We start from the raw sequence: 17,224 nt of genomic DNA on the forward strand, positions 1-17,224 counted from the left end.
ACAGGAAACAAGGAAAGCAAAACCATCAGGACTTGCAATGGTTGCAGGTGATGCTTTTTGGAAACAACCTAAAATAACACTTCAGCTTTTAAAATAACCTAACCCCTTAGAGTTAAATTGTGATCTTCTTAAGTGGAATTAGCCCCATATCTGTATCTTCCAAGTTCTTCATACTTTTCTCCAGTCCTGGTCATGTACAGGCAGGATTCTGCAGAGGGACCCCATGTCGCATCCCTGTTGGCAATTCCTCCGCTCCGGAGATGGTTTACTGTTTACCAGCCTTGCCAGAAGTCTACTAATGTGTACAGAGACACCCACCATGGGGAACAGCATACTAAATTCGGCACACTATTTACTAAAAGGTGGTGAGGGATCCACTAAGCATCTTGATAAATTTTCCAGCAAGTGACTTTTGACCCTTTTGTCCCAAACTCAACACCCCAGGTCCATTTTATCTGTTCGTTTTGGACTCAGGAGAGACTCGTTCAAGCCTCTGTAGCCTATCGAATGATAGTCTATCCTGGTCCCAAAACAGAACTTTGGCCTTCAGATTCACTCCCTACTTCAGAGACCAGTGTGTAATTCTTTTCAGAGCTGCCTTGTCACCCAAAGCCCCTTTTCCGTCTCTGGCGTCACACTTGAGATTGAATAATGCAGCATGTTTAATCTTCAGGTTGTTACGGCATGGCATTTCTCCCAGCCCACACTCTTCTTGTGACTGCTGATCCACCTATCACTCAACAACGCCTCTCGAAGGCTTTCATGAAGACTCTGAGCCTTCTCAGCAGCCAGCAGACCATCGTATCTGCTGTTCCTCAGGGGCACGGTCCGGGTTGGGGCACCGAAATGACTACGAGTTTCCTAATCTGGCATCAGATAAGCAAGTTACCTCCAGTTCTGAACCTGTTACCCACACACATGAAGAAACTATGAAGTTGGGTCTCAAATAAGTTTGTTTAAAAATAATCTAGGACTAAATAACATGAATGCCTTGGCCACTTTGTGGAAAGCGATATTAGATAGCTTTAAAAAAGAGCATGAGAATGGGCTAATGAGCCTCCTACACTCCTAGAGCATTAGTAGATTTATCCATGGCAAAAGTCAGTTAATGGTAATAAAAAACTAATATCTCTAACAAAAAAATACAGAAAATACTCCCTGTTTGAGATTGCTAATAAGACCACCTCAAACGCTTAGCTCCTGGGGTTAAACCAGAAGCCAAAAGTCTCAGGAAAAAAAGCCTGACCTTTTGAGAAGAGGCAGACATCCATCTGATTTACCCCATGTGCTCAAGTCAACATCATTAACTTCATTCTCTATTGTAGACATTCACACGAGCTCAGGGCGTGTGTGACCTCATCACGATGAATAATACATTAATGCACTTTCAGGAAACACCGAGACAAGCAAAAGTACTTTCTGTTTTCATATCAAGAGATGATTAAAACATTTTTATAACAGCTTATGATTCCCTGTCAAGTAAGGCATTTTATACAATATGATAGGGAAAATAAACTGATACCAAAACTGCTTAAGCAGGTTACGGTGCTTTCATTCAAAAAAATTGGCTGCTATTACAGATTGACTTATAGTTTTTAGCCTCCATCTTCACCATTTTAATTATGCACACACATTTTATTGATATCCATACTGCAACAAGGGTTGCCATTAAATGAACTACAGATACACTGGAGGAGAGGAGGAAATACAATTCCTTCCGTGGATCAATTACTGCTGCGTTCCCCTTCCTGACCTTCCTTAACAGATCTTGTCCATTAGAACATCCGTTTAAGCCCAAAATGTGAAAGTCATCCTTCGCATCCAACATGGCCACTTACTGCCTTTAAAACAAAAATATTCCAACTCGTCTGTGATTTTGTCCCTCCTGCTTAGTCTCTTTTGCAGAGCTGGAGTCATCTCCTCCCACACTGACGCTGTTTACAGCTTTGTATTTAAAACAGTTGGCATGTAAGTCATGATTCTTTTGCAGATTATCATCTCCAGACCCTACCAGCAAGCTGCAGGCTTTAAAAAAAAAAAAAACCAACAAAACTACAAACCTGTAAAAAAGAAAACCACTCCTTTTCAAAAATTGTGCATGATCTATCATTAAATTGCGCGGTTGTTCTTTGTGGGGATTTTCTAATATACATAGATATATATGTATTTATTTATTTATTTAGCACTCTAAGACCTACTCTAGCATGGCTGGCAAATTAAATATTCCTTGAAAACTTGACCCAGCCTTCCCGGTCCACAATGACTCCAATAACAGACGACTCAGCAGAGCGAAGGCCGGTGCACATCTACACTCGAAAGCGTACTGCGGAGTCTGGAACACCTGTACCTAGCCGTGCTGCGAGAACCAAGAACGCTTTGCAATTCTGTGCTGCAACTACAGGGCAGAACACGTTTTTAAGTAAGCGCTCAGCGTTCGCACGACCGCTTCATCGCTATGCTATACGCATTCTGACACGGTTTGTAATGTGCGTTATAGGGATGCTTATCAAACCGCAGGGAAAGCTGACTTTGGGGTCATTCAAAATTCACTCCGGCATCAGTGTATTTGGGGCAAGACAGGCACGCTATTTTCAAAGAGTTGTGAGGCTGCTTAGGAAATCACTGGCCAGACCTGCAGGGCTCATGGTGATGAATAAAAACAGGTACCTATAAGCACAAACTCGATGCAGTAGCTTTAGCACGACGGCAGACAGGGCATCCAAGAAGGCTGACACTGCGCTGGCACTTGTCCCAGACGCTCTTCTGAAGCGGCTTCTTTTAGCTTCTCCTTCGCTTATTTAGATAAGCCACGTTTGCACTTCAGAGCTGCGCGGACCATCGTTCAGCATTTAAAAAGCAATTAACACCCAGCCAAGACGGTCCCGGAGCAGAAAATCGGGGACTAGGCAGTAAACACAACCTCGTGGGCCAGCAGCATGCCTCCACATTGCATGCTGGCTGTTTAGGAAGACTGGTGCGTCTGTATCTACCCTTCTGCAGAGTAAGTCACCCCATGTTTTTAGAAAACACGTACCATAGTTGAGCCTTAACAACAGATTTCAGTTTGGACTTCAGTCATTTTAACAGCATGTACCACAACTTAATACACAACAAATTTTATCAAATCCTAGCTGCAGTCAAGTCAGTCCTGTAGTTCACTGTAGCTTCATCGTCCTCCAGTCACAGCTTCATCTGCTGTCTGACATGAACAAGGCATCCTCGCTTTCTCTCAGAACTGCACCCTTAGTTTTACTGCTTTAATCCCTCCTCTCTCCCCTCTGCTCCACGGACGGGCAGCTCAGTAACCCTGCTCCACTTGGTACATTCTTCTTCCCTCACTACTTGAAATCAAGGACTTCCTACCCCTTATTTTCATATTTTCCTACCTTATCTGCTAGTACCTTCACTGAAAGACAAGAGAGAGCTGGAAAGCCAGTGCCTGAGGGATGCCAAATATCTTCTTTCTTACACAGGACACGGAATAGAAAAGTATTACCAGCAACTTGGATGCAGTCAAGCCACACAGAGTGCTATTTTGGGGAGGGATAAAGATGGCTACAGCTACGTTCTGTAGTTAAACAGTCCTGGTTTGCTCTGTGAGGAGCTCACTTAACTTTGGACCATATCTTTGGGCCAGCCTTCCGGCTGATCTCACTTTGCAATCCAGTGTTTTCACTCCAAAACCTGGCACAGAGGCAGAGTAAAGGTGCCCGACTCAAGCTCTCCTAATCCAGACGACAAACATGCAGCAAAAACGGAGCAGCATGAAAGCCACCCCCCCAATCAACTCTGTCAGCTAAATCTCAAACCTATGCTGAAGAGACCCCCTCAGGACTAAACACACTGAAGTTTAAGGACAGCGACCTGCAAATGACCACCCGTGGTTCTGACATTCGTGCCCAGCTGGGGCAAGCTGGGACGAGGAAGTCTTAGCACGAATGAAAACAGAGAATAGACATCTGTTGTTTGGGAAATCTGTTCTGAGCCGGAAGATGGAGAGTAACAGCAAAGCTTTGAAGCAATACACATTGTTTCACAGATTTCCTTGTCAAGAGATCTTGCGAGAGGTGTGAACATAACAAAATGTCATCGTTTCTCTAAGCTGAATCCATTCAAATCATTGCCCTCAGTTCTAGATATAGGTTTCTAGAGCAAGTGGAGAAAACACAATCTCACAGCCTCCCACCACACAAACCATCCCGTTATCTTTTTGTGGGGGTGTCTGTTATATACTCATACGAGAAGGTTCACAGGTACATGACCTGCACAATAGAGGAACAGCAGAAGCAGGGTGCAGCACAAGCAGAAAATTATAGAAGTTACAGTAGCTGCTTAAAGCATATTCTTTATTCCCCCCAAAAAATCAAGACCATTGAAAAAGCAGCATTGAGCTCTCAGTCCTGAAATACCAAAAAAGCCTCACCACCAACCAATTATTTGAAACCACCTTTAAAAAGTGTTCACCTTGCTTTGGGGATTCCTTGTCGATTGGCAAGGCATTTTGTAATTTTTTTCCCTTCCTCATGCTATGCTTTGTCACTCTATGTGTATACAGACACGTATACGTACATATAGACACAAATACATAAAGCAGCGCATAAACAAACCTGTAAGGTTTCCCCATCCACACATCTTCTCTCCCTGCTTTGCACAGCTTGAGACCTAGGCTGCTTGGGTTTGAAACAAGAACCCACCTTCGGTTTTTCTGCTTGTTTGAGAGTCTTTGTCAAGTCACCGGCGCTCTCGGCTGACGATGCTCCCTGTATCCTGGCTCCATCTCCGGACTCCAAGCTGGGAAGCAATGCTTGCGAGCAGCTGCAGTGCGGCTCTTTCACCTTCTGACCAGAGATCAGATAGGTCTTCAAACCTACAGAAAAAAAGAAAACGAACAGTCAGAACCACAGCAAGGCAAAAAGAACGCTCCTTTGGACTTCGCAGATATGAAATACGTAACTATCAAAGACACTATCAATGACTGGGAATAGAGCGCGGACACACACACACACACACACAAAAAGACAGCGGCTGGGAAAAACGACCAGGAATATAAAGATTCTCTGTGTAAAGTGGTGGCAATTAGGATTGCCCAACATCTGCTGTCCCAGACAGAAGAGACTCCTCTAACACACAGCAATGGCCAGGACGGACGTGTACTTTCTTTATTCCATTTTCACTCGTGTACTTCTGAAAAATAGAGCAAAGACCTTATGTGTTTGCTTCCAAGTTGTAATTTGAGCTCACACATTAACTCTTTACTTCTGGAAAGGATGTGCAGCCTGTTTTTCAGTGGTATCTGTGTTAATATTCTACTCCTGAAAAATCAGCATGTATTCCTCCACTTCCACTCGCCATTTGTCAGAGGGATGTCGTCAAAATTGCTTAATGCTGGTAGCACACTGAGAAAGGAAATGGCGTTTAAGCGCTAGAAATTCTGATGGGTTTTCATAGTTAGCGCAGACTTCACATTTTGAAAAAACAAACTCAATCTCTCTTGCACGTACACCCACTCAGGCTCTCTGCAACTGTTGTATGAATTGAAGCTTAATTGGAAAGCAGATCCCATATTAAAGGCCAGGCTGGTAAATACCATGCTGTATCAAGCTGAGCTGTATCAAAAACCTCTTCAAAAAATAAGAGCGCTGAGTTTTGTTGAGAGTATCACTTATTTTACTTCCTTGAAACTTTGCGTTATGATGTTCTGGGTTATTCCTAGGCGCAAAGACGAAGGAGCTACCGATGGCACTGCTTTCTGAATTCAAACGAGTTAATTTTATGGCCACTGCACGGGAAACCTCCCGCTCAGCATGGAAGGGCACTGACGCGCTCCAAAAAGGGTGGAGGTCGTCAGCTCGCAGAGCTGGAAAGCGCTCGTCGTTTTGAGCTACTGGAGACCGCTGTCCCACGCGGTTCTGCGGCCGAGCTCTCGCTGCCGGGATGGCTGCCGGGTTTGCTTTCGGGTCACCCCCCCCGCCTTCTGCCGGTATTTGTCACCTGGTCGCGGGCAGACACGCGGCTGTCGCAGCCATCGACTGCACTCAGTCGCCTCCGGCCGTAGGACGAAAGCTGGAAATAACTATGTCAGGTTGTGGCTCTTGGAAGAGGGCAGGTTTCTGTTCGTTAGGATACGGCCGTTCTCTCCGCACCTTCCTTACAGACAGAAAACCCTGTTCCACAAACCCTTTTTTGTCTGTAAGATGTAACACGAGACAGTACTTTGTCTACAATCTTTCCGATAAAAATAGGTTAGACATCCAAACAGCAATTTTGCGGCTTCTCTGTTTATTCCACGAGTAACTCGGGCTCCTGAACACCTCCACAACCATCGCAGAAACCCCCAGCTGTAGCGACCGTTTCAACCTCAGGCTCGAAAGCCACCGGGAAAGCTCCGGTGTTCTCACGGCCCCCCCCGCCCCGGCTCCGGAGCGTTCGCTTGCGTATTCGAGACCTTACGCTAGAGCCAATCTTTATTTTTATGGCGCTTATAGTAGCGCTTGGATTTTATTTGGCAGTGCCGCTTAATAAAATCCTGAGCTGCTGCTGGCTTCCAGATGTCTCTAAAACCTCTGTTGATGGGGGTTGTCATTTAAGGAATTCACCGCAATCAGCTTACAATTATATGTTTACTGTGTAAAAGCTAGAGCATTAAGCTCACTACTCCTATTTTTAAAAGCTACCTTAAAGCAACAGGATTATTTTACCACTCTACTATCCCTCTAGGTTTTTCCCTAAACAAACATATTTTCTTTGGGTTGCGTATTTTTGAAAATACCTCTTACCGTGCTGCGCAGCGGAATTATTTTGTCAGTCTGTTGCGTACAGTAAAATTATCTCCACTTTGAGCTCCACACCAAGGAAAAAGGGAAAAGGCTACGGTACGCCAGTAATTGAAAACGTGTTTGGGAAAGCAAAATCCACCCTCACCCCAACCTGAAACCGCGGCGTGCCGCGGCTGCTCGGCGTGCCGCGGCTTCTCGGCTCCGCTCCACCCCTCGTCCTTCCCATCCGTGGCAAACCCACCAGCCCACAGCCGCTATCGCCCCGTTTTCCATCGACGGCCGCTCGCGCCCGCCGTCCCACAGAGCTGCTGGGTTTAAAGTTGGCTAAAATGGCTGGTCCTTGGCACCAAATCTATTAAAAAGAAAAAAATCTCTTTATTATCTCCTCGTGCTCCTCAGCCCCGTCACGTCCACTGAACAAGGAGCGTTACTCAAAATGGGTAATTTCTTTAAATATGACAGAGAAAAGCCAATATCCTGCAGAACCACAACAGAGCTTTAGCAAGAAGTCACCGGGCTACTCCTAGCGCTGAATGCTCAGGGTCTCAGGACAGCAAATAAGGACAAAAAAGGTTATTTTTGGAAAGTTTTTGAAAATTAGGAGGTGTAAAAATCTTTATAGAACTTTACTGAGATTGCCTACCTAACGCTTTGTTATTAAATCCTTCTTATGATAGGAAAATTCTATTTGCTTTAGTATTCCTTGCAACTCTGTGACGCTTTGCACAGCGACTCCTACGTTCGGTCCGAACTATTTCAGTATTAAAAAAAGGAGTCATTAATTCAGTAGGACTGTATCGATGTAACGAAAACGTATTGTACGAGAACACTGTTATTCCTCCTCCTCCATCTCCCGTGAATTAGTACAACCAACACCGTCATTCTCCATACAAACGGTGTATGCAGAGAAAAACATTCACACCACCACGCGGGCACAGTTAAATCAATTAGGCAACGCAACGATATTAAACGAACAAGCCAACAATGGAGGAGCTGCCATTTTACGTGAAAAACCAGCAAACATGGTGACAATTTCTGGCGCGTGTTGCTGCGCAACGACGTAACTCAAGACATGGCAATGAAGAAAGTGCCGTGAGATGCTTATACTGCCGATGATACAGACAAAGCTCATCCTTTCATCCCCTCCTGCCATTCTCAATCTTAAGGATGCTGTCATCCCCCAAATTTTTTCAAAATAAATCATGAAAAATAAGACAACCTCAAAATGCCCGATAGCAAATCTGTACCTGCAGCACATTTCTGCTTTTTCCAGAGACGGCTCTTGGAAGAGAAGACGGGGAATCGGCTACAACCACCCACCCCCTCAACATACCAATTTAATGTACGTAGTATTTTCTGCCTTGGGGAAAAAATGAGCTACGCCGTTTATCTTTGAGAGACACAAGCCATTTCCTTCGCTTGTCTTCAAGTTCTGAAAATCTGTAAGTTTTATAAAGAGTAACAGCTCCCGCACGCTGAGCCAAAACACTCATTTCTTCAATTCAACCACTTTGAGTATTTACAGTGTTTGTAAAGTCTATTTGTGACATTAACAAAACAGTTAGTAGTGAGATCCCCATTGAACTACAGTGGGTTTATTAGTCCTACTACCATTGAATTTTAGAAGTGTTAGGCAATTTCTGTACTCGGCTCCTTTCTTCAATTAGCTTTCCTTTTTACCAGCTGCATTTCTCTGAACTTATAAAAACAGAAAACCATCCCAAACGCTAAATAATACACTAATAACAATTTTTAAAAAAAATCATATGCATGCACTCACACACAAATTATTTTCTGTATGCACAAAAATAAACAAAAGTATAAATAAGGCTGTGTGTAAACATTCCAGTCTTCAACCTGGTTTTGGTAGCGTGAGAAAAAGCAGTTGTTGCAGAGGAAATGGAAAGTTCAGCGACGCGGGCTCGGGCCGGCGCAGAAGCTGCCGTTATGCCAGTCTAATCTGATTTTTACGTAAGCAGAGGGGATCCCTCCAGGCAGCTTTTAAAGATGGGATGTCTTCTCCTCCAGGGGATCTCAAAAGAGGGGGGAGTCGATACAAGAGTTGGTAAGCAACTCCTTGGCAAAATAGATTCAAGTTTCAATTTGTGATGCTTCACCTCTACGGCACTGAAACGTTTCAGCCCTCTACTGAGGGCGGACAGGAAAATTACTGTCTTTGGGGCGAAGTGAACGTGTCATACTCCTCGCGTCTCTATCTAATGAACTCCGAATGCTTTTGAAACCCTTTTCAGCACTGATTCTAACAGGCACTGAAAACCGATGGCAGTCATGGTCATATTGCAGTCATGGTCTTACTGATGCGTTGAATAACAATATAATCCCACTCTTCTTACGTATCCCCGTTCCTCCCTCCGTGAATCGCTTCACCTTTTTAGCTGCGGTGTGGGGAAACAGTATTTATCTAACGGGTGACCTTCCTTTTCAGAATAACTACTTCCCTGTACGCAGCCCTCTTCTGCAAGACTAGTAACATTCCTCGTATTGATGTAATAAAATCCAAATTATATTAATTAGGCCCCTTTTAGCAAATAGCTTTATATTAGCAATTCTCCTTCATTATTTATCTTTCCATCATTTCCCTTAGCGTCTACACTATTTAATGGAATTGCTTTTCAAATAATTAAGTATAAATTTACAAAACTAACTGAGCTCTGTTTTCACAACCCTCTACTTTGGCAGTACCTTACCTCACAAAATCAGAATTTGCACGAAAACTGTTTCACCGTGTAAAAACCAGCAACTGTCACTCCCATGTGAGAGCAAGAATTACCTTCCAGCTAGAAAGTCATTTTAATCACCTGCCGTGATGAAATGTTAGTGATTATCGTTCAATAACTTAATATCTCATTTTATTTAACTCTGATACAAGTAACTATTGGTGGTATAACAAGCTCAAAAAAAAAAAAAAGCTTTGCAGTTTCAGAATTGGCTTTAGCTCCTTTCTTTCTAAACTGATGGTTGGTAACTCACTTTCGGGTTATGGCGCTCTGCAATCAATCTGCTCTTGCTTTCTCTTTTTAGAAATACAATAAAAAGTTTTCTCCATGCCTTTTAAAGACGTCATCTTCGCACTCTGCCAAAAATCTGGGAGTGAAAATACTGATTCTCAGACGCTGCTACTTCAGGGAAAGGAAACAGAAACCTACAGTTAGGTTTCCTCATATGATAAAATACGCTCCTATACAATTTCATTAGACTCTGTCTTGCTCTGTAAAATAAATTATTAACTGCAATTTCTGGAATGTAATATGACAGCCAAATAACAGTAAAAGAAGTGACCAGAAATGTACTTACTACTTCTAATTGCAGTCTCTTTTCGGCATCTCTCTCCTAACTCTTCCATGTTGGTTTTTTTCCTTGTTGAAGCTTAAATAATTTTTCAGGTACTAATCTAGCCTAACGTTTACGCAGGAAATAACACAGAGCGTGCCACCACTCCGGGAGCTTTAGTATCCGTCGGGTCCAAGTTGTTGCTGAACCTGAAGATGATTTTCAATAGCAAATACTCTCCTTCATTCTTAAAATTCAAGAGTTGCCAAATCTGTATTTACGGGGACTGTTTTCTTGCTTTCTGTGCAGGGGGGGGTCTACCAGAGTTCATGCAAACCTCTTCCTCCCGCCCAGCACAACGCTCTCATCTACTGAACCGGGAACTGGTACTTTACAGCACAAGGAACCTCAGAACCAGCCAAAGCTAAGCAGGGCCATGACGCCCGACAGCGCCGCACGGCAGCACTGCCCTTCGCTGGGAATACCCGCGCGACGACTCGAAGGGTCAACCGCCCGCCATACACAGCTATAAGACCAAACGCTGCTCAAAATACGCAAATGTTAGAAACCGGAGGACGGAAGCTTCCGCTTTGTATTTCAGAGAGCAAATCCGAAAACAGATGAATAGGAAATTTAAAAGCCTTTTCCTGGATAGACTCCGTAGCTAACGTAATACAGATCAACTGAGGCGCCTTCAAAGAGGTACCCAGTAACCAAGCTGAACGTAGTGCCAAGAAGTGTGCAACTTTAAATGTAAATAAGGGTCATTACTTACATTTTCTTTTTTCTGTTTTGCAATCTTAATTTGACCAAAGATTGTTAAGAAACAACTTCAGCAAGTTTTTCTTCTTGAAGCTTCTAATAATTTAAGGATTAAAATACTTGTGTACGTTGAAATGAAGAGAGAAGCGAAAGCTGAGAGGCACATCCTTACCTAACAACAGCACCGTTGTTATAATCAAAGGGGTTGCGGATAATCAAAGGACTGGATAATCAAAGGGGTTGCGACATCCCTGCAAAACATCCTTCGGTCAATTGAACTGTCCCAGTTGCGAGAGCGGAAACGCCATGCGCTAGTAATAATTCTACACTGCAACCCGCTGAAGTCGCTCTGACATTGAAGCTCAACTTTAGGCTTTTGGTTTTTCAGAAATTTAGGCGTGTAAAGGCCTATAGGTACATTTTTAATTTCAAGCAGGTGACCACGTTATAAGTCGACTGCCCGGAGAGAAAACTGCAGTCAAACATTTCAGCAACTGGGGGGCAAAGAAATAATAATAATTAATAATCATCATCATCATCAAATTCTGCTTGAACCGAGAGAACTCGTGGGACTGAGCAGCACCGAAGGCGGCACAAAGAGGCCGCTTAAGGACGAGCGCTTGCGGCACGTTCCTCCCCGAAGAGGCATGGGCAGACGACCAAGCATCTGCTTGCCCATGTGGACCAGAGGAAAGGGCAGAGCTTCCATGGCAGAACCTTACAGGTTCCCTCCAAGGCCTCAAGCCCAGGGCGCGGAGTTTTCAGCTTGATCTTTAACTGCAAGAGGAGCGGCTTTTCCAGCAAGTTTACAGGATGCTCCAAGAGTGGAACCACTTGCCTAACCTGGCCTGGCCACTGCGCCAAACGGGGCTTATCCGATTTCCTGAAGGAACTACCAGCAGTTGTGTTTAAACGACACTGGACACGGCATCTAGAAAAGCGCTGCTCTCCCTCACCCCTCAGGAGCGATCGGGGAGAAAGGAAGGAGTACTTAACTTGGCTTTTGCTTGTTTCTGACTACAGGCTCACAGTTTCCTCCTTTTTAATTTTTCTAGACCTTCACCTTTTTCACCACCCTCCTAAATAACCTTTCACCACCTTCCTTAATAAACTAAACAGGATTTCCAAAGAGGAGCAGAACATATTTCCGCAACCACACAGCAAAATGAACATTTACTTTATTCCGTTAGACAGCTTCCCCAGCATCCCTGAGCTTTCCTTCTCTTTCAGGCACGGCCCCGCTCTTGCCATCCTTCCTCCAGGTACTAGGGGCAGGCTCAGAAAAACTGCACCCCGGCCTCAGCACACGGACCCGATGGCTCAAACACGGCAGGAGAGGTCAGTGCTGCGAGGTCCGGCGGGCCCAGGCTTGCTCCTTGCAGAAGACCCCAGGCAGGCTTCTTCGCACACAATTAAGGAAGACTTTTATGTTAATTCTAATAACCCTGACACAAAACGCTTGCGAACTGCGACGCCTTCTGCGCGACGTACGGTTTGTGTGCAGCATTACACACCGCAGCGGCTTACCGAACACTTCGGTATTATTATATACAATCTAAAAGCCCCTACATTATGATATCCGTCCTTCTTGAAAAATAGTGGTGGAAGTGCCAGGAAAAAATCAGACACAACACATCCTACCGGTCTGGTAAATGGCTATGTAGAATGGCATTGAAAAATATTTCATGGTTTATGTTTTTTAAAGCCCTAGAAATACTCTTAAGAGCTGTCCTGCTATAGTCCTGAATTTCAGCTTTTTACCTCCAGATATTTCAGGAATACAGCTGGAAACAAGCAGCACATCACTGTCTTTTATATCAATAGGCACTTTCTGTCACTCACGCTGCAGGACTGCGCAAGACGACGTTAGAAGAAAGAAAAGCCATTTTCTCCGACCTGCGAAGCTGCATTTCCGATGAAGCAAGTCCCACCCTCTAACCCGTAGAAACCATTTCCAGCGCAGTGCAAACAAAAGCACGTAACCCAAAACGCCTGGATTCTAACAAACCAGCCTACCTGGAAAAGCACTTTGAATGTATGGAGCAACATTTCCTGTGGCTAAAATTAGAAAGGGAATTTATGAGCCAACTTGTTATCTTAGGTCTCTGGAAAGCAGAAACAATGATAATAAGAAACAGAACTTTATAGACTGAAAGCACAAAAGAAACTCTCCCCCCTGCCTAAAAACCTCAAAACCCCAAACCTATCTTCATAATCTCCAAAGCTGAATTGCAAAGAGCCAGAGAAACCAGAGGCATCTTCTGTATTATGGAAAACTGCTGTTTTTCTTATGCCTCTTTTGTTTAGCAAAACGCTTACTTTTGATCAGCTAACAGACAACAGTGGGCTTGGAAAATGCTGATCAACAACATATGTGTAATTTTGGTATTCAACATCTGCCAGTTCCAAGTGGGGAACCCTGTACCCAAACCCACAATCTACATTTATAGCTTAGCTGCAGAAATAGAGTTGCAGGCTGCTGGTCTATCCTCCTTCAGCCTCTTTTATCTTCTTCTCACCTCTGTGGGATATAAAAAAGAAAAACCCAAACAAAACAAAAAACACGAGAGAGAAAAAAGGCCTAGACAAATCCAGCACGGACATGCAGCTCAAACACAGAAGTCTAGCTACCACTGTTGGCTCAGGAATATATTTACACATGTATTTTTAAGGTCTACTGGCAAAATGAAAGACAGGCTGATGAGCGAGACCGATGCGTACCCTGGGGTTTATAACTGCCCTTATTTACTTTCTGCTCCACCAGCTTTGCTGGTGCCCGCGTGCCACCGACCGTGGCCTGAAAGCAAACAGCAGATGAGCCCGTTCCCTGGGATGACTCTTGGTTTTGAACTCCTTTTTCACTCAATACAGCTCACAGCTTGACACCTCAACAGGAAAGACAAGTAGGTTTGAGTCAAAAGGTAAGCCCGGGATTTTTCAGTCTTGCCAGGGGAAACAGCATGCTCCACAAGGGAAGCTTGACGTCCAGCAAATTTAGTAATGTGCTGCAGACAAAAGATTATCTCTACCCTGAGGATTCCTTGTAAAGCCCAAGAGATATACAATGCTCCTACATTTAGAGCAAAAATAGGGCCTAATTCCAGCTCTAGGATATTTGGGTAAAGATACTCACACTGATCCATCCTTCTGTAAACCCTCCTGCAGCCTTGGTCTCTGCAATACCTTGGTGGAAACAAATGCCATGATGCAATACATGCATGGAAAAGCATCTGTTATTATCTTATTGGCACTATTTTTCACATTTATTGACTATCCCTTTGCCCTCTGTGTTAATTTTAACGGCTGGGAAGGAATAAGCCTGATGAGAGAATATGAAATTTTTGAACAATAAAGCTGCCAAAACAAGCGTCAACCAAGCACACAGGGGCATGGCTTTGTCAGGGGGTTCAAACTTCTTCAAAAACTGTAATACCCCTATCGCAGAGTATCTTTTCTGAAAATATACCTAAAGAATAATGCATTTAGAATTGAACCTAACTACGAATACAGGCGGGTTTAGAAATTCAGCATTTGCTTCGCTGGCTGGATCGCGAACGAGGCGCCAGCGCTGAAGAAACCGCAGAGGAGCGAAAGGGATGCTTTGCAGCAGGGATGAAAACTGAGCAATCTCAGCCCGGTAAAGCCAGTCTCTAGCACTGCCCCGCTCACCAGTACATCCAGTGTAAGTTGTAAGCTGTGGTATGGAGACATACAGCCTGCTTTGCATGGCTGCAGTGATGTGAAGCAGGTGTAAATACATTTTCCATATGTAACATGCCTGTTTCGGTATGCTAGGGACTCTTCTCTTTAAGGACAATAAGGTCACAACACTGTGAAGTCTTTTGAAGACACCGGAGAGAGATGTTTTCCTCCAGTTTCTTGTTCGGGGTGCAAATGCGGGTTCGGTGTGTGTCCCCGCCCCAGCTGACAAGAAAGTACCTCAAAATTCAAAAACAGATGGCTAAAGTAATAACCCACCTTAACTTCTGCCTAGCCTTCCATTTTAACAACTGCAGGTCGCGTATTGAGACCCAGGGGTTCCTCCGTAACGCACTCGCATTACGCGCACTCCTGTGCTCACATTAAATTAGTGCCGGTGGCCAGGCCACGATAACGGCACGGAAGTCAGCAAGATGATGGAGGAAGCCTTTGGGAGCAGCATCCCGTAGAGTCTCTTCAATCCAAGCTTTCGGTCACGCATCTGTCAACATTTCCCTGGCGAATTTGCACACGTGGGAAGTTCTGACATTCCAGATCGCTCAGAGTGCAACGATCCTTTGGGGATACTGAGCATATATTTCCAAAACTTCCTTTTATTTTATTATTGAGTAAACAAAAAACTGCTTCCAACTTAAAACTACATTTTACTGGAAGGGAAACAAGCGATGAGAAAACTGCACGGCGGCTAGGACTTTGCTCTATAACGCTGTTTTAAAATAGATTGTTCAGAGATCTATGGACAGATGAGGATTTTTCAAGAAAAATTCCACTCCTGTAGATGGGACAATTATACAAAGCCACAAGCATCCCAGAAATACGTCTTATGTATTAAATTTTCTTCTGCCCACGTACTGGCTGGCATACCTCAGGAACTACGGAGGGCCGTACCAGCCTCTGCAAGACACCGGCGGAATTTAGTAAATGGAAGAGAAGAGAGGCTCCACGTGAAAGTTTTGTCAACTCTAGGCTCTCGGGAGCGGGAATTTATTTATTTCAAACTAAAAAGGCACGGCCAGATTGAAAGCTGTTAGAAGTTTGTTAGAAATCCCACCCAGGAAAATTTCACTCGGGACTGGAAGATGCCACCTATCTTTGACTGACATTTGACTGAGATTTTAGGAACGATGAATAGCAAGCATGCAGGATGCACGAAAGGATTCCAATAAAAAACAATGGTCTGATGCAACTGGAGCCTGCTCCGGCCCTTGGTAACAGAGTGAGCTATTGTGGCTCTTGGTACTAACAGTTTTTTAATAGAATCCAGACAAGAGCATGCACCAATTTAAGTAAGACTTTCTGAGTCTATTTTCTTACACTGGTGCAATCTCTTTGTGTTGACAGGGCTACAATCCGGCAAATTCTTTCCCTCTTGCATAATGCAGGTAGTCTGGATCTGACACGCTAAATCAGCGTTTTATCGAAGCCAGGGCAAGCCTACAGGCTCATCGTGCCCTCGCGCAGAGCCGTGCAACTGCGCTGCTCTCGACGGGCTTGCAGGCAAGTAAACCTAAATCGATTACGAAGTGCGTGTAAACCTACCACAAGCTGGTGGGCTCTGCACGTGGAACTTTTTTGGGTTGGTCCCTGTTAAAAAGTCACAGCCTGACATTTGAAAAGTAAAGTAAAAAGCAGATGCCATAGTGGCATCTGCAGTTTTCCATTTTTTTTTCCCCCCAAGCAACTGATCAAATAATATTGAAAACACACAGCAAGCAGCCACGTTTTCACTTACGTCAGAATGAAAATATATCATCTCCGGCATCTTTGTGACCATATATAATGTGACCATATATAAGAAAACTAACTCATATGTTTCCAAATAGCCATCACACGCTGGTAAGAATGACCCTCTCCATTTCACCTTTCTTCAGTATTGGCTATCCACATGCATTCCTTGCCACCTTCTTCCTAGCACACAAAGCAGTAACTAAATAAAAGCAACCATCTGAGAAGGTATGGCAGGGCTTTAGGAAATGCACACCACCGGTTCTGCGATTTAACTCCGCTACAAACTTCGGCCAGCTTTTCTCCACACGTGTTTATACGCACTGAGGAGTCTTTATAAAGATGACCCCTGCGCTCTGCAAGTAACTCGAAACACTCGGTCGAAAAGAATGAGACAGAAATATTCTCCGTACAATGAGAACGTTTTGTGAAATGTTACTGATGTACATTCACTTGATGTTACCTTGAATAGCACTTCATTAACTTGATTTGCCTAAGTCACACTCGGAAAAAATAAAAGATTTGTCCTTAAGGGATCAAATCAAAAGAAATAAATTTGCATATCACAGATAACTCCTGCAATAAAAATAAGAGGATATTAATTTTTTTTATGTCATCTCTGTGTCAGTTTTCCAATAAAGAAAAAGATTGCTATTGTGTCACCAGCACAGTTTGAAGAATTAATGTTTGTATCAAGTGTTTGGTAAATGCATTTTATTACTGTTAAAATCAGCTATAACCGATTCCCCCCCCAATTAAAACCATCCAACCCAGATGCTCTCCGGTCAGAACCGAAGAGCTACGTAGGGTTCTACAGAGCCTGCAAAAACGTTGCCCATCGCATGGTAGACGGACCGGAGCGGAGCCAGCCCATTTCAACAACAGGGCAATCCAGCAATCCCACTACCGGGATCGCCGGCCGTGGGAGTCATGTGAGCCTCAGGGTATCT

At 44.0% G+C, this 17,224-nt stretch overlaps 1 protein-coding gene across 1 annotated transcript in view; it reads right to left on the bottom strand.

Annotated features, from left to right (window-relative positions):
• The window catches only part of ADCY9 (adenylate cyclase 9), a gene marked incomplete at its 3' end in the record, with an annotated part of 81,727 nt that overhangs the window by 34,852 nt on the left and 29,651 nt on the right, over nucleotides 1-17,224 (bottom strand). Inside the window, exon 4 of the mRNA XM_082006788.1 lies at nucleotides 4,695-4,867. Coding sequence (XP_081862914.1) covers nucleotides 4,695-4,867 — 173 coding nt within the window. The remainder of the gene's footprint in view (nucleotides 1-4,694; nucleotides 4,868-17,224) is intronic.

Source organism: Phaethon aethereus (assembly GCF_964289735.1).
Source record: "Phaethon aethereus genome assembly, chromosome: 15".
Classification (NCBI taxonomy): Eukaryota; Metazoa; Chordata; class Aves; order Phaethontiformes; family Phaethontidae; genus Phaethon; species Phaethon aethereus.